Source organism: Oncorhynchus kisutch, linkage group LG15, assembly GCF_002021735.2.
Source record: "Oncorhynchus kisutch isolate 150728-3 linkage group LG15, Okis_V2, whole genome shotgun sequence".
In the NCBI taxonomy this organism is placed as follows: Eukaryota; Metazoa; Chordata; class Actinopteri; order Salmoniformes; family Salmonidae; genus Oncorhynchus; species Oncorhynchus kisutch.
In genome coordinates, this window is record NC_034188.2 from 2,624,963 (window position 1) to 2,644,363 (window position 19,401).

General features: G+C 44.1%; 1 protein-coding gene across 1 annotated transcript in view; it reads right to left on the reverse strand.

The window, feature by feature from the left end:
- LOC109884644 (vascular endothelial growth factor receptor 3-like) overlaps nucleotides 1–19,401 on the reverse strand; it is a 217,013-nt gene that overhangs the window by 109,403 nt on the left and 88,209 nt on the right. The window contains 1 exon segment of the mRNA XM_031789481.1: nucleotides 6,526–6,622. Coding sequence (XP_031645341.1) covers nucleotides 6,526–6,622 — 97 coding nt within the window.

Genomic DNA, 19,401 nt, shown 5'->3' on the forward strand with positions numbered 1-19,401 from the left:
GACAGAGAGACAGTACTCTACCTACATGTAATGGACAGAGAGACAGAGAGACAGTACTCTACCTACATGTAATGGACAGAGAGACAGAGAGACAGTACTCTACCTACATGTAATGGACAGAGAGACAGAGAGACAGTACTCTACCTACATGTAATGGACAGAGAGACAGAGAGACAGTACTCTACCTACATGTAATGGACAGAGAGACAGTACTCTACCTACATGTAATGGACAGAGAGACAGAGAGACAGTACTCTACCTACATGTAATGGACAGAGAGACAGTACTCTACCTACATGTAATGGACAGAGAGACAGTACTCTACCTACATGTAATGGACAGAGAGACAGAGAGAGAGTACTCTACCTACATGTAATGGACAGAGAGACAGTACTCTACCTGCATGTAATGGACAGAGAGACAGAGAGACAGTACTCTACCTACATGTAATGGTCAGAGAGACAGTACTCTACCTACATGTAATGGACAGAGAGACAGTACTCTACCTACATGTAATGGACAGAGAGACAGAGAGACAGTACTCTACCTACATGTAATGGACAGAGAGACAGAGAGACAGTACTCTACCTGCATGTAATGGTCAGAGAGACAGTACTCTACCTACATGTAATGGACAGAGAGACAGTACTCTACCTACATGTAATGGACAGAGAGACAGTACTCTACCTACATGTAATGGACAGAGAGACAGTACTCTACCTACATGTAATGGACAGAGAGACAGTACTCTAACCTACATGTAATGGACAGAGAGACAGAGAGACAGTACTCTACCTACATGTAATGGACAGAGAGACAGAGAGACAGTACTCTACCTGCATGTAATGGTCAGAGAGACAGTACTCTACCTACATGTAATGGACAGAGAGACAGTACTCTACCTACATGTAATGGACAGAGAGACAGTACTCTACCTACATGTAATGGACAGAGAGACAGTACTCTACCTACATGTAATGGTCAGAGAGACAGTACTCTACCTACATGTAATGGACAGAGAGACAGAGAGACAGTACTCTACCTACATGTAATGGACAGAGAGACAGAGAGACAGTACTCTACCTACATGTAATGGTCAGAGAGACAGTACTCTAACTACATGTAATGGACAGAGAGACAGAGAGACAGTACTCTACCTACATGTAATGGACAGAGAGACAGTACTCTACCTACATGTAATGGACAGAGAGACAGTACTCTACCTACATGTAATGGTCAGAGAGACAGTACTCTACCTACATGTAATGGACAGAGAGACAGTACTCTACCTACATGTAATGGACAGAGAGACAGAGAGACAGTACTCTACCTACATGTAATGGACAGAGAGACAGAGAGACAGTACTCTACCTGCATGTAATGGTCAGAGAGACAGTACTCTACCTACATGTAATGGACAGAGAGACAGTACTCTACCTACATGTAATGGACAGAGAGACAGTACTCTACCTACATGTAATGGACAGAGAGACAGTACTCTACCTACATGTAATGGACAGAGAGACAGTACTCTACCTACATGTAATGGACAGAGAGACAGTACTCTACCTACATGTAATGGTCAGAGAGACAGTACTCTACCTACATGTAATGGACAGAGAGACAGTACTCTACCTACATGTAATGGACAGAGAGACAGAGAGACAGTACTCTACCTACATGTAATGGACAGAGAGACAGAGAGACAGTACTCTACCTACATGTAATGGACAGAGAGACAGAGAGACAGTACTCGACCTACATGTAATGGACAGAGAGACAGAGAGACAGTACTCTACCTACATGTAATGGACAGAGAGACAGTACTCTACCTACATGTAATGGACAGAGAGACAGAGAGACAGTACTCTACCTACATGTAATGGACAGAGAGACAGTACTCTACCTACATGTAATGGACAGAGAGACAGTACTCTACCTACATGTAATGGACAGAGAGACAGAGAGACAGTACTCTACCTACATGTAATGGACAGAGAGACAGAGAGACAGTACTCTACCTACATGTAATGGACAGAGAGACAGAGAGACAGTACTCTACCTACATGTAATGGACAGAGAGACAGTACTCTACCTACATGTAATGGACAGAGAGACAGTACTCTACCTACATGTAATGGACAGAGAGACAGAGAGACAGTACTCTACCTACATGTAATGGACAGAGAGACAGAGAGACAGTACTCTACCTACATGTAATGGACAGAGAGACAGTACTCTACCTACATGTAATGGACAGAGAGACAGTACTCTACCTACATGTAATGGACACAGAGACAGTACTCTACCTACATGTAATGGACAGAGAGACAGTACTCTACCTACATGTAATGGACAGAGAGACAGTACTCTACCTACATGTAATGGACAGAGAGACAGAGAGACAGTACTCTACCTACATGTAATGGACAGAGAGACAGTACTCTACCTACATGTAATGGACAGAGAGACAGAGACAGTACTCTACCTACATGTAATGGACAGAGAGACAGAGAGACAGTACTCTACCTACATGTAATGGACAGAGAGACAGTACTTCTACCTACATGTAATGGACAGAGAGACAGAGAGACAGTACTCTACCTACATGTAATGGACAGAGAGACAGAGAGACAGTACTCTACCTACATGTAATGGACAGAGAGACAGTACTCTACCTACATGTAATGGACAGAGAGACAGTACTCTACCTACATGTAATGGACAGAGAGACAGTACTCTACCTACATGTAATGGACAGAGAGACAGAGAGACAGTACTCTACCTACATGTAATGGACAGAGAGACAGAGAGACAGTACTCTACCTACATGTAATGGACAGAGAGACAGAGAGACAGTACTCTACCTACATGTAATGGACAGAGAGACAGTACTCTACCTACATGTAATGGACAGAGAGACAGTACTCTACCTACATGTAATGGACAGAGAGACAGAGAGACAGTACCCTACCTACATGTAATGGACAGAGAGACAGAGAGACAGTTCTCTACCTACATGTAATGGACAGAGAGACAGTACTCTACCTACATGTAATGGACAGAGAGACAGTACTCTACCTACATGTAATGGACAGAGAGACAGAGAGACAGTACTCTACCTGCATGTAATGGACAGAGAGACAGAGAGACAGTACTCTACCTGCATGTAATGGACAGAGAGACAGTACTCTACCTACATGTAATGGACAGAGAGACAGTACTCTACCTACATGTAATGGACAGAGAGACAGAGAGACAGTACTCTACCTACATGTAATGGACAGAGAGACAGTACTCTACCTACATGTAATGGACAGAGAGACAGTACTCTACCTACATGTAATGGACAGAGAGACAGTACTCTACCTACATGTAATGGACAGAGAGACAGTACTCTACCTACATGTAATGGACAGAGAGACAGTACTCTACCTACATGTAATGGTCAGAGAGACAGTACTCTACCTACATGTAATGGACAGAGAGACAGTACTCTACCTACATGTAATGGACAGAGAGACAGAGAGACAGTACTCTACCTACATGTAATGGACAGAGAGACAGAGAGACAGTACTCTACCTACATGTAATGGACAGAGAGACAGAGAGACAGTACTCTACCTACATGTAATGGACAGAGAGACAGAGAGACAGTACTCTACCTACATGTAATGGACAGAGAGACAGTACTCTACCTACATGTAATGGACAGAGAGACAGAGAGACAGTACTCTACCTACATGTAATGGACAGAGAGACAGTACTCTACCTACATGTAATGGACAGAGAGACAGTACTCTACCTACATGTAATGGACAGAGAGACAGAGAGAGAGTACTCTACCTACATGTAATGGACAGAGAGACAGTACTCTACCTGCATGTAATGGACAGAGAGACAGAGAGACAGTACTCTACCTACATGTAATGGTCAGAGAGACAGTACTCTACCTACATGTAATGGACAGAGAGACAGTACTCTACCTACATGTAATGGACAGAGAGACAGAGAGACAGTACTCTACCTACATGTAATGGACAGAGAGACAGAGAGACAGTACTCTACCTGCATGTAATGGTCAGAGAGACAGTACTCTACCTACATGTAATGGACAGAGAGACAGTACTCTACCTACATGTAATGGACAGAGAGACAGTACTCTACCTACATGTAATGGACAGAGAGACAGTACTCTACCTACATGTAATGGACAGAGAGACAGTACTCTACCTACATGTAATGGACAGAGAGACAGAGAGACAGTACTCTACCTACATGTAATGGACAGAGAGACAGAGAGACAGTACTCTACCTGCATGTAATGGTCAGAGAGACAGTACTCTACCTACATGTAATGGACAGAGAGACAGTACTCTACCTACATGTAATGGACAGAGAGACAGTACTCTACCTACATGTAATGGACAGAGAGACAGTACTCTACCTACATGTAATGGTCAGAGAGACAGTACTCTACCTACATGTAATGGACAGAGAGACAGAGAGACAGTACTCTACCTACATGTAATGGACAGAGAGACAGAGAGACAGTACTCTACCTACATGTAATGGTCAGAGAGACAGTACTCTAACTACATGTAATGGACAGAGAGACAGAGAGACAGTACTCTACCTACATGTAATGGACAGAGAGACAGTACTCTACCTACATGTAATGGACAGAGAGACAGTACTCTACCTACATGTAATGGTCAGAGAGACAGTACTCTACCTACATGTAATGGACAGAGAGACAGTACTCTACCTACATGTAATGGACAGAGAGACAGAGAGACAGTACTCTACCTACATGTAATGGACAGAGAGACAGAGAGACAGTACTCTACCTGCATGTAATGGTCAGAGAGACAGTACTCTACCTACATGTAATGGACAGAGAGACAGTACTCTACCTACATGTAATGGACAGAGAGACAGTACTCTACCTACATGTAATGGACAGAGAGACAGTACTCTACCTACATGTAATGGACAGAGAGACAGTACTCTACCTACATGTAATGGACAGAGAGACAGAGAGACAGTACTCTACCTACATGTAATGGACAGAGAGACAGAGAGACAGTACTCTACCTGCATGTAATGGTCAGAGAGACAGTACTCTACCTACATGTAATGGACAGAGAGACAGTACTCTACCTACATGTAATGGACAGAGAGGACAGTACTCTACCTACATGTAATGGACAGAGAGACAGTACTCTACCTACATGTAATGGTCAGAGAGACAGTACTCTACCTACATGTAATGGACAGAGAGACAGAGAGACAGTACTCTACCTACATGTAATGGACAGAGAGACAGAGAGACAGTACTCTACCTACATGTAATGGTCAGAGAGACAGTACTCTAACTACATGTAATGGACAGAGAGACAGAGAGACAGTACTCTACCTACATGTAATGGACAGAGAGACAGTACTCTACCTACATGTAATGGACAGAGAGACAGTACTCTACCTACATGTAATGGACAGAGAGACAGAGAGAGTACTCTACCTACATGTAATGGACAGAGAGACAGAGAGACAGTACTCTACCTACATGTAATGGTCAGAGAGACAGTACTCTACCTACATGTAATGGACAGAGAGACAGTACTCTACCTACATGTAATGGACAGAGAGACAGTACTCTACCTACATGTAATGGACAGAGAGACAGAGAGACAGTACTCTACCTACATGTAATGGACAGAGAGACAGTACTCTACCTACATGTAATGGACAGAGAGACAGTACTCTACCTGCATGTAATGGACAGAGAGACAGAGAGACAGTACTCTACCTGCATGTAATGGACAGAGAGACAGAGAGACAGTACTCTACCTACATGTAATGGACAGAGAGACAGTACTCTACCTGCATGTAATGGACAGAGAGACAGTACTCTACCTGCATGTAATGGACAGAGAGACAGAGAGACAGTACTCTACCTACATGTAATGGACAGAGAGACAGTACTCTACCTGCATGTAATGGACAGAGAGACAGTACTCTACCTACATGTAATGGACAGAGAGACAGAGAGACAGAGAGACAGTACTCTACCTGCATGTAATGGACAGAGAGACAGTACTCTACCTGCATGTAATGGACAGAGAGACAGTACTCTACCTGCATGTAATGGACAGAGAGACAGTACTCTACCTACATGTAATGGACAGAGAGACAGAGAGACAGAGAGACAGTACTCTAACTACATGTAATGGACAGAGAGACAGTACTCTACCTGCATGTAATGGACAGAGAGACAGAGAGACAGTACTCTACCTACATGTAATGGACAGAGAGACAGAGAGACAGTACTCTACCTACATGTCATGGACAGAGAGACAGTACTCTACCTACATGTAATGGACAGAGAGACAGAGAGACAGTACTCTAACTGCATGTAATGGACAGAGAGACAGTACTCTACCTGCATGTAATGGACAGAGAGACAGAGAGACAGTACTCTACCTACATGTAATGGACAGAGAGACAGAGACAGTACTCTACCTGCATGTAATGGTCAGTGTTTCATCTGCGTGGATCACAAGGTCTTCTTTGGGGCTGTCAAGGGTGGGCGGAGTCATAGAATAGCCAATCACCAACCCTGAGGGAACAAAACAAAGTCATATGATTGGACGCTGACACACAAAACACTGATTTGATGAGAAACAGATTCCCACAGAGGTAAATTAGTGTGTATTGGTTTAAAAAGACTGTCAAACCCCCTTAATGTCACGCTGATCAGGATCAACCCAACAGGATGCACCAACCAAATCATAGTACCATCTCTATCTATTCTCTGATCAGGATCAACCCAACAGGATGCACCAACCAAATCATGTCATTATATTACACGTAGCTCAGGGAAATATAGAGATATAGAGATACACACACAGGGCATTACGAAGGTATTCAGACCCCTTCCCTCATTTTACATTACAGACTTATTCTAAAATGATGAGGAATTGTTTTTTATTTAATCCAATCTACACACATGACCCCATAATAACATCCCAATACCCCATAATGGCATTACAATACCCCCATAATGCCATCACAATACCCCCATAATGACATCACAATACCCCCATAATGACATCACAATACCCCCATAATGACATCACAATACCCCCATAATAACATCCCAATACCCCATAATGGCATTACAATACCCCCATAATGCCATCACAATACCCCCATAATGACATCACAATACCCCCATAATGACATCACAATACCCCCATAATGACATCCCAATACCCCATAATGGCATTACAATACCCCCATAATGACATCACACTACCCCCATAATGACATCACAATACCCCATAATAACATCCCAATACCCCATAATGGCATTACAATACCCCCATAATGACATCACAATACCCCCATAATGGCATTACAATACCCCCATAATGACATCACAATACCCCCATAATGACATCACAATACCCCATAATGGCATTACAATACCCCCATAATGACATCACAATACCCCCATAATGACATCACAATACACCATAATGACATCACAATACCCCATAGTGACATCGAAATACCCTATAATGACATCACAATACCCGATAATGACATCACCATACCCTATAATGACATCACAATACCCCACAATGACATCACAATACCCCATAATGACATCACAATACCCCATAATGACATCACCATACCCTATAATGACATCACAATACCCCACAATGACATCACAATACCCCATAATGACAAAGCAAAAACTGTTTTTTTAGACATTTTTGCAAATTTCTAACAAATAAAAACCAGAAATACCTTATTTACATACATAAGTACTCAGACCCTTTGATATGAGACTCAATTCAGCTCATCCTTGACATGTTTCTACACCTTAAATAGAGTCCACCAACTTGGAGTCCACCTGTGGTAAATTCAATTGATTGGACATTATTTGGAAAGGCACACGCCTGTCTATAGGTCCAACAGTTGACAGTGCATGTCAGAGCAAAAACCAAGACATGAGGTCAAAGAAATTGTCGATGCACAGATCTGGGGAAGGGTACCGAAAAAAATGTCTGCAGCATTGAAGGTCCCCAAGAACATTATTCTTAAATGGAAGACGTTTGGAACCACTAAGACTCTTCCTTGAGCTGGTCGCCCGGCCAAACTGAGTAATCAGGGGAGAAGGGCCTTGGTCAGGGAGGTTACAAAGAACCCCGATGTTCACTCTGACAGAGCTCCAGAGTTCCTCTGTGGAGATAGGAGAACCTTCTAGAAGGACAACCATCTCTGCAGCACTCTACCAATCAGGCCTTTACGGTAGAGTGGCCAGACAGAAGGCACTCCTCAGTAAGTCACATGACAGCCCACTTGGAGTTTGCCAAAAGGCACTTAAAAGACTCTCTTGACCATGAGAAACAAGATTCTCTGGTCTGATGAAACTAAAAAAGAACTCTTTGGCCTGAATGCCAAGCGTCATGTCTGGAGGAAACCTGGCACCATCCCTACGGTGAAGCATGGTGGTGGCAGCATCATGCTGTGAGGATGTTTTTCAGCAGCAGGGACTGGGAGACTAGTCAGGATCGAGGGAAAGATAAACTGAGCAAAGTGATCCTTGATGAAAACCTGCTCCAGTGCGCTCAGGACCTCAGACTGGGGTGAAGGTTCACCTTCCAACAGGACAACGACACAGCCAAGACAACGCAGGAGTGGCTTCGGGACTAGTCTCTGAATGTCTTTGACTGTCGAGACAGTAGTTATAAAGGATGGTGTGTATAGACAGTAGTTAAATAGGATGGTGTGTATAGACAGTATAGACAGTAGTAATATAAGATGGTGTGTATAGACAGTAGTTATATAGGATGGTGTGTATAGACAGTAGTTATATAGGATGGTGTGTATAGACAGTAGTTATATAGGATGGTGTGTATAGACAGTATAGACAGTAGTTATATAGGACGGTGTATATAGACAGTAGTTATAAAGGATGGTGTGTATAGACAGTAGTTATATAGGATGGTGTGTATAGACAGTAGTTATAAATGATGGTGTGTATAGACAGTAGTTATATAGGATGGTGTGTATAGACAGTAGTTATATAGGATGGTGTGTATAGACAGTAGTTATACAGGATGGTGTGTATCGACAGTAGTTATATAGGATGGTGTGTATAGACAGTATAGACAGTAGTTATATAGGACGGTGTGTATAGACAGTAGTTATATAGGATGGTGTGTATAGACAGTAGTTATATAGGATGGTGTGTATAGACAGTAGTTATATAGGATGGTGTGTATAGACAGTAGTTATATAGGATGGTGTGTATAGACAGTAGTTATATAGGATGGTGTGTATAGACAGTATAGACAGTAGTTATATAGGATGGTGTGTATAGACAGTATAGACAGTAGTTATATAGGATGGTGTGTATAGACAGTAGTTATATAGGATGGTGTGTATAGACAGTAGTTATATAGGATGGTCTGTATAGACAGTAGTTATATAGGATGGTGTGTATAGACAGTAGTTATATAGGATGGTGTGTATAGACAGTAGTTATATAGGATGGTGTTTATAGACAGTAGTTATATAGGATGGTGTGTATAGACAGTAGTTATATAGGATGGTGTGTATAGACAGTATAGACATTAGTTATGTAGGATGGTGTGTATAGACAGTAGTTATATAGGATGGTGTGTATAGACAGTATAGACAGTAGTTATAAAGGATGGTGTGTATAGACAGTAGTTATATAGGATGGTGTGTATAGACAGTAGTTATATAGGATGGTGTGTATAGACAGTAGTTATATAGGATGGTGTGTATAGACAGTATAGACAGTAGTTATATAGGATGGTCTGTATAGACAGTAGTTATATAGGATGGTGTGTATAGACAGTAGTTATATAGGATGGTGTGTATAGACAGTATAGACAGTAGTTATATAGGATGGTGTGTATAGACAGTATAGACAGTAGTTATATAGGATGGTGTGTATAGACAGTAGTTATATAGGATGGTGTGTATAGACAGTAGTTATAAAGGATGGTGTGTATAGACAGTAGTTATATAGGATGGTGTGTATAGACAGTAGTTATAAAGGATGGTGTGTATAGACAGACAGAAGGAGAGCTGACCACGCTAGGGCTTTCCTCAATGTTAACAATATCCACTGTTCTAGTTCTGTTTATGCAAATAAACAAATCAGCTTATTATTTAACCTCTGAGGTTTCCTACAAATATCCCAGTGGTTTGTAGCTCCTTCTTGGTGTTTCTGAAATTACCTCAGCCTTCTCTCCCCTCATTCTACATATCATTCCTCCAGGCTATCCCAGTGGTTTGTAGCTCCCTCTTGGTGTTTCTGACATTACCTCAGCCTTCTCTCCCCTCATTCTACATATCATTCCTCCAGGCTATCCCAGTGGTTTGTAGCTCCCTCTTGGTGTTTCTGACATTACCTCAGCCTTCTCTCCCCTCATTCTACATATCATTCCTCCAGGCTATCCCAGTTGTTTGTAGCTCCCTCTTGGTGTTTCTGACATTACCTCAGCCTTCTCTCCCATCATTCTACATATCATTCCTCCAGGCTATCCCAGTGGTTTGTAGCTCCCTCACAGTTTTGCCTGAGACCAAAGTGAGAAACGTTGATGATAAGAGCTGTGTTTCCCAGAAGCCTCCGCACAGCAGGACAGCTCTGATTGACTCTTATGGCTGCAGGCTAGAAGGTGGGCCCAGCAGGACAGCTGTGATTGATACTTATGGACCGCAGGCTAAAAGGTGAGCCCAGCAGCATAGCTCTCTTATGATGGACATTTCTCACATTGGTCTCTCAGGCAAAATGTTGCAGTACTATTCAATATACAGTGTGAGGTTGTTACTAACCACTGAGGGGGTGGGGGGGGGGGGGTAATTTCAGACACACTGTTTGAGGGTAATTTCCCATGGAAAATGCTATTAGGCCTCCACCACTTTTCAGAAAATGACAAAAAGCCCTAGCTACTTATTTTAGTCATTGTCCTCCTTCACAGTAGAGGTATTTAGAAACGGGGAGAGACTCATAAAGACTCTGACACGTTCTAGAGGGGCTGTGACATAAGAGACAGACCAAACCACATTCATTCTTTCGTGCGCTGAGAGAAGAGCACTAGGATGATTTCACAAACATCACTTAATGGACTTCATGATAATTCAGTTGTTTTCTGGACGGACAGGACATTGTACAGACACGACCACATTCCTCACATCCTGCTGCCCACAGAGCAACAATAGAGACATAGAGACATGTGATGTAAATATTTTATGCTCAGCTACAGAGTTAGAGTTGATTAGGGTTATTTAGAGTTTATCTCAGTGGCAGCTCTGCCTGTACTCCTATTAGCATGGAGTAGGACATAAGTAGGGAAAGGGGGAAACCAAGTCAGTTGTACAAATGAATACATTCAACTGAAATGACGCTGACAGACATGGCAGCTCTGTTTCTAGCTCCTAAGCAACATTGTTTTTTGTTTTTTTTACATTATTAGACAAGAACGGGTTTTTTTTGTGTGTTATTACATACAGCCGGAAATAACTAATGTTCAGTCTCTGGACAATAAAGTAGATGAGCTCAGGGCGAGGATCTCTCTCCAGGGAGACATCAGGGACTGCAACATTCTCTGTTTCACAAAATCAAGGCTCGCTTCAGATATATTGTCATCGTCCAGACAGCCAGCAGGGTTCTCAGTACATCATGCAGACGGGAATAAAGATCTCTCCGGGAAGTAGACAGGTGGAGGTGTATGTTTCATGATTAACTACTCATGGTGTGATTGTGATAACATACAGGAAGTCAAAGTCCTTTTGTTCACTAGAATACCTCACAATCAAATGCCGACCGTATTACCTCCCAAGAGAATTCTCTTCGGTTATAGTCACAGCCGTGTATATTGAGAATTTCAATAAGCATTTCTCTACGGCTGGCCATGCTTTCCACCTGGCTAACCCTACCCCGTTCAACTGCCAGGCACCCTCCACATCAACCCGCCCAAAGAGCCGCAAAGTCTGGACCACTACAAATCAACCGGGATAGACAATCTGGACCCTCTCTTTCTAAAATGATCTGCCACATTTTTTGCAACTCCTATTACCAGCCTGTTCAACCTCTCTTCCGTATCGTCTGAGATTCCCAAAGATTGGAAAGCTGCCGCGGTCATCCCCATCTTCAAAGGGGGTGACACTCTAGACCCAAACTGCTACAGACCTATATCTATCCTGCCTTCTCTTTCTAAGGTCTTCGAAAGCCAAGTTAACAAACAGATAACCGACCATTTCGAATCCCACTGTACCTTCTCCTCTATGCAATCCGGTTTCAGAGCTGATCATGGGTGCACCTCAGCCACGCTCAAGGACCTAAATGATATCGTAACCGCCATTGATAAGAGACATTACTGTGCAGCTGTATTCATCGACCTGGCCAAGGCTTTCGACTCTGTCAATCACAACATTCTTATTGGCAGACTCGACAGCCTTGGTTTCTGAAATGATTGCCTCGCCTGGTTTACCAACTACTTATCTGATAGAGCTTAGTGTGTCAAATCGGAGGGCCTGTTGTCCGGACCTCTGGCAGTCTCTATGGGGGTGCCTCAGGGTTAAATTCTCGGGCCGACTATCTTCTCTGTATACATCAATGATGTCACTCTTGCTGCTGGTGATTCTCTGATCCACCTCTACGCAGATGACACCACTCTGTATATATCTGGCCCTTCTTTGGACACTGTGTTAACTAACCTCCAGACGAGCTTCAATGCCATACAACTCTCCTTCCGTGGCCTCCAACTGCTCTTAAACGCTAGTAAAACTAAATGCATGCTATTCAATCGATCACTGCCCGCACCTGCCCGCCCGTCTAGCAATCACTACACTGGACGGCTCTTTAATTTTGGATTGGAGATGTTTAATGTGAGTCTGGAAGGAGAGTTTACAGTCTAACCAGACACCCAGGTATTTGTAGTTGTCCACGTATTCTAAGTCAGAGCCGTCCAGAGTAGTGATGCTGGACGGGCGAGCAGGTGTGGGGAGCGATCGATTGAAAAGCATGCATTTAGTTTTACTTACTATCAACATGATAGTATAGCTCTGGTCAAACACTACTGACGTTCTATCAACACATTGATTATAGTACTAGCTCTGGTAAAACACATTATATCAACACATTGATTATAGTACTAGCTCTGGTCAAACACGTTCTATCAACACATTGATTATAGTACTAGCTCTGGTCAAACACTACTGACATTCTATCAACACATTGATTATAGTACTAGCTCTGGTAAAACACATTATATCAACACATTGATTATAGTACTAGCTCTGGTCAAACACTACTGTACTGGCTATGTACATTATGTTTTAGTTCAACATTATATATGTTTGGGCTTCTTGCGGTCAATTTGCAGTCTTCTATTTTGTCTCCCTTTTTCTCTCCAATTGGTAGTTACAGTCTTGTTCCATCGCTGCAACTCCCCTATGTACTCGGGAGAGGCAAAGGTCGAGAGCCATGTGTTCTTCGAAATACAACCCTGCCAAGCGGCACTGCTTCTTAACACACTGCCCGCTTAACCCGGAAGCTCTGCCGCACCAGAGGAAATGTGTCAGAGGAAACACCGTCCAACTGGCAACCGAAGTCAGCTTTCAGGCACCACAAGGAGTCGCTAGAGCGCAATGGGACAAGGAAATCCCGGCCGGCCAAACCCTCCCCTAACCCAGACAGTGCTGGGTCAATTATGCGCCGCCTCATGGGTGTCCCGGTCACGATTGGCTGTGACACAGCCTGGGATCGAACCCGGGGCTGTAGTGACGCCTCAAGCACTGCGATCCAGTGCCTTAGATCTCTGGGCCACTCGGGAGGCCCTACAATTATTTTATTACTATGTCCCGGCCCCCGTCCATCCAGCTGGATCTAGATGATGATCTCTAGTGTATTGTGTTGCACTGTGAATCAAAAGGCAGCAACATACACGTGTCTAAGTTATTGATGTTACCCCTGCAAGTGCTTTGTTTACCTTTCACACTTTCCAAACACACTTTATCACTCTCTCTGTCATGAGACACTGATAAGGATAAGAACAATCCTATTGTAGTCTCATCCATCATATCTCTCTGCTGGTGAATGCGTGAGAAGGACCCAGGTACAAATACTCAAACTGGACCGTTTTGTCTCCATCTCTTCATTCAAAGACTCAATCATGGACACTCTTACTGACAGTTGTGGCTGCTTTGTGTGATGTATTGATGTCTCTACCTTCTTGCCCTTTGTGCTGTTGTCTGTGCCCAATAATGTTTGTACCATGTTTGTGCTTCTACCATGTTGTGTTGCTACCATGTTGTGTTGCTACCTTGTTGATGTTATGTTGTTTTGCTACCATGTTGTGTTTTTGTCTTAGGTCTCTCTGTCGTGATGTGTGTTTTGTCCTATATTTATATTGTATTATTGTTTTTTTATCCCAGGCCCCCGACCCTACAGGGGCCTTTTGGTAGGCCATCATTGTAAATAGAACTTTGTTCTTAACTGACTTGCCTAGTTAAATAAAAATAAATAAAATAAAAATAGACATTTCATTTAGCTGTTTTCCAAACACCACATGATAAAATAGTTTCTTCCTTCACCAGCTGGGGAATGAAAGCAGGCACCTTCACCACCTGGGGAATGAAAGCAGGCACCTACACCACCTGGGGAATGAAAGCAGGCACCTACACCACCTGGGGAATGAAAGCAGGCACCTTCACCACCTGGGGAATGAAAGCAGGCACCTTTACCACCTGGGGAATGAAAGCAGGCACCTTCACCACCTGAGGAATGAAAGCAGGCCCCTTCACCACCTGGGGAATGAAAGCAGGCACCTTCACCACCTGGGGAATGAAAGCAGGCACCTACACCAGCTGGGGAATGAAAGTAGGCACCTACACCACCTGGGGAATGAAAGCAGGCACCTACACCACCTGGGGAATGAAAGCAGGCACCTACACCACCTGGGGAATGAAAGCAGGCACCTACACCACCTGGGGAATGAAAGCAGGCACCTTCACCACCTGGGGAATGAAAGCAGGCACCTACACCACCTGGGGAATGAAAGCAGGCACCTACACCAGCTGGGGAATGAAAGTAGGCACCTACACCACCTGGGGAATGAAAGCAGGCACCTACACCACCTGGGGAATGAAAGCAGGCACCTACACCACCTGGGGAATGAAAGCAGGCACCTACACCACCTGGGGAATGAAAGCAGGCACCTTCACCACCTGGGGAATGAAAGCAGGCACCTACACCACCTGGGGAATGAAAGCAGGCACCTACACCAGCTGGATGGATGAATGACATAACGTTTCGTCCAGCGTGGCTTTACAGAAAACAAACAATGAGTGTGTCTGAGGTGGGAAGAGGTGGGAAGAGAGCGTTGAGAAGCAGTGGTGGTCCGTGACTTGTATGGTTCCCAACCCCTTCTCGCAGTGCAGTATTCCCACCTAATGTCGTCCTCTCCTTTCAAGAACAGGCTCTGAGACTCAGTATTTTCCGTAGATATCTTAGGCATGGTGTGTACACCTGTTGGTCTAACTATGTACAAGGACAGCCTATAGGGGTCCCTAAACCTGGGTAGAGCGGGCTATGAACAAGGACAGCCTATAGGGGTCTCTAAGCCCAGTCTCACTCAGAGAAGCAGCACAGTGTTTCCCTACATATTGTCTGAGACATCTTGAGGTCCAGGCTGGAGGGGTTTGTCAGCCCGCCTGCCTGCCTTTGTCCAGGTCCTGGGGGGTAACCTGCCCCATATTGTCCTGAACCTGTGTAGGTGTGATTCAGACCAGACCTGTGTGGTCAATCAGCCTGCCTCATATTGTCCTGGTCCTGGAGGGTAACCTGCCTCACACCTGCCCTCTATAGATTCCTGCCTCACACCATCCCTCTATAGATTCCTGCCTCACACCATCCCTCTATAGATTCCTGCCTCACACCATCCCTCTATAGATTCCTGCCTCACACCATCCCTCTATAGATTCCTGCCTCACACCTGCCCTCTATAGATTCCTGCCTCACACCATCCCTCTATAGATTCCTGCCTCACACCATCCCTCTATAGATTCCTGCCTCACACCGGTCCTCTATAGATTCCTGCCTCACACCATCCCTCTATAGATTCCTGCCTCACACCTGCCCTCTATAGATTCCTGCCTCACACCTGCACTATGGACGGGGGGCCACTCCTTTCAAAGACAGCCTCAGAGTTTTACTAGATATTGTCTTAGGTGTGGTGTGCGCTGCTTGTGTATTGTCCAGGCTCCTGGTGGTGTGATTCAGACCAGGTCCTGAGGGGTCAATCACCATGCCTTGTATTGTCCAGGGCTCCTGGTGGTGTGAATCAGACCAGGTCCTGAGGTGTCAATCACCATGCCTTGTATTGTCCAGGGCTCCTGGTGGTATGATTCAGACCAGGTCCTAAGGTGTCAATCACCATGCCTTGTATTGTCTGGGCTCCTGGTGGTGTGATTCAGACCAAGTCCTGAGTGGTCAATCACCATGCCTTGTATTGTCCAGGGCTCCTGGTGGTGTGATTCAGACCAGGTCCTGAGGGATCAATCACCATGCCTTGTATTGTCTGGGCTCCTGGTGGTGTGATTCAGACCAGGTCCTGAGGGGTCAATCACCATGCCTTGTATTGTCCAGGGCTGCCCTGGGGGTCTCTGTGTGAAACCTGGGACCTCTAGATAAACACAGGGTTTATACACAGAGATAGAGGGCCAACCCAGGGTGTTGGTACAGGCCTGGCTGGGGTGCACAGGCCTAACAGTGGCACCCCCATCCAGAGAAGGGTGAAGAAGGCCAACACGTGAGAGAGAAAGACATTTCCTCAGTGAAAACAATGTCCGGAGGAAATGTGAAATTGGCCTCTTACCAAAATACCATATGACAGACCACGTATACACCATGCATACCCTTATTGACAAACAAACAAAACAAAACAATATTCTCTTTACTTCAAAAAAAGCTTTTAACTCAATTTGGAATGAGGGTCTGCTATACAAACTGATGGAAAGCAGTGTTGGGGGGGGACATACGACATTATAAAATGTATGTACACAAACAAGTGTGCAGTTAAAATAGGCAATAAAACACACAGATGTCTTTCCTCAGGGTTGTGGGATGAGACAGGGATGCAGCTCTCTTCAACCCTCTTCAACATCTACAGTGCATTTGGAAAGTATTCAGACCCCTTGACTTTGTCCACATTTTGTTACATTACAACCTTGTTCTAAAATTGATTAAATCGTTTTTTCACCACTCAGTCTACACACAATATCTCATGACATCACAATACCCCCCCCCCCCCCTGTAAATATCACATTCAGACCCTTTACTCAGTACTTGGTTGAAACACATTTGACATCGATCGATTCTTTGTGGGTAAAACGCTACAAGCTTGGTACACCTGTATTTTAGTTGTATTGAGAGAGGCCTCCATTGGCAGACCTGGGATGACAAGCTATGTACCCACTGCCCACAAAATGAGGTGGAAACTGAGCTACACTTCCTCTATGACCATATTTGAGACACGCATTTCCCTCAGATTACACTGTTACATTATTACCCATAAAGAATTATAACATAATCATACATCGATAAACTCCCAGAACTGTTAGGTGGAATACAGCAGTGTATCATCACAGGAGCAAGATTTGTGGCCCCATGCCATGAGAAAAGGACAACCAGTGGAGAACAAACATTGTAAATACAACCTGTATTGTAAAAAAAAAAATGTACATATTTTTCCAATGCCAATAAAGCCATTTGCATTGATCAAGAGACAGCGGATTAGAGAGAGAGCAGATTAGAGACAGAGAGAGACAGAGAGAGACAGAGAGAGAGAGAGAGAGAGTAAGAGAGAGAGAGCAGATTAGAGCGAGAGAGAGCAGATTAGAGAGAGTAAGAGAGAGAGTAAGAGAGAGAAAGAGAGAGAAAGAGAGAGAGCAGATTAGAGAGAGAGAGAGAGATGAGAGAGAGCAGATTAGAGAGAGAGAGAGAGATGAGAGAGAGCAGATTAGAGAGAGAGATGAGAGAGATGAGAGAGAGCAGATTAGAGAGAGAGATGAGAGAGAGCAGATTAGAGAGAAAGACAGACAGACAGACAGACAGACAGACAGACAGACAGACAGACAGACAGACAGACAGACAGACAGACAGACAGACAGACAGACAGACAGACAGACAGACAGACAGACAGACAGACAGACAGACAGACAGACAGACAGACAGACAGACAGACAGAGATAGAGAAAGCAGATTACAGGTTTCCTTCAGATACAGGTCTCCTTCAACATGATCAACACTACTGTGTTCCTGTGTGTCGATAGTAAACACTGCTAACAATGACCACTGACAGGAAAGATCTGGAAGTTGCCTCTTTCCTTCCCAGAGTTCAAGGACTTCACATTGTTGTTCTACCGCTACATACTAAACTGAAACAGCACTTTGTACTATTTTACCCTCCCTGTCCCATCTCTCTGAGGACTTACCCAGCATTTAAACTACTGTCCCATCTCTCCCAGGACTTACCCAGCATTTAACCTACTGTCCCATCTCTCTGAGGACTTACCCAGCATTTAAACTACTGTCCCTGTCCCATCTCTCCCAGGACTTACCCAGCATTTAACCTACTGTCCCATCTCTCTGAGGACTTACCCACCATTTAAACTACTGGCCCTGTCCCATCTCTCTGAGGACTTACCCACCATTTAAACTACTCTCCCTGTCCCATCTCTCTGAGGACTTACCCACCATTTAAACTACTGTCTCATCTCTCCCAGGACTTACCCAGCATTTAAACTACTGTCCCATCTCTCTCAGGACTTACCCACCATTTAAACTACTGTCCCATCTCTCCCAGGACTTACCCACCATTTAAACTACTGTCCCATCTCTCTGAGGACTTATTAAATTGTAGTATCAATTATTGCCACGTTTTAACTTGGTTATATTGTGAAGAGGAGTACTGTATTAAGTGACTGCAACCACGACAACCATTTTCTGAGGTTCTGAGTTCTGAGGAATCTGGACATGAATCTACCTCTCCTCTGTTTCCTACAGGAGGAACTAGATCCATTGGTGACAATCAGGGAGAATTCTGAAACACACCGTTACACTGTACTGGAGCCCTGCTGACTAGACATACTGTTATACTGGAGCTCTACTGACTAGACATACTGTTATACTCTGGAGCCCTGCTGACGAGACATACTGTTATACTGTTATACTGGAGCCCTACTGACTAGACATACTGTTATACTGGAGCCCTGCTGACTAGACATGCTGTTATACTGGAGCCCTTCTGACTAGACATACTGTTATACTGGAGCCCTGCTGACTAG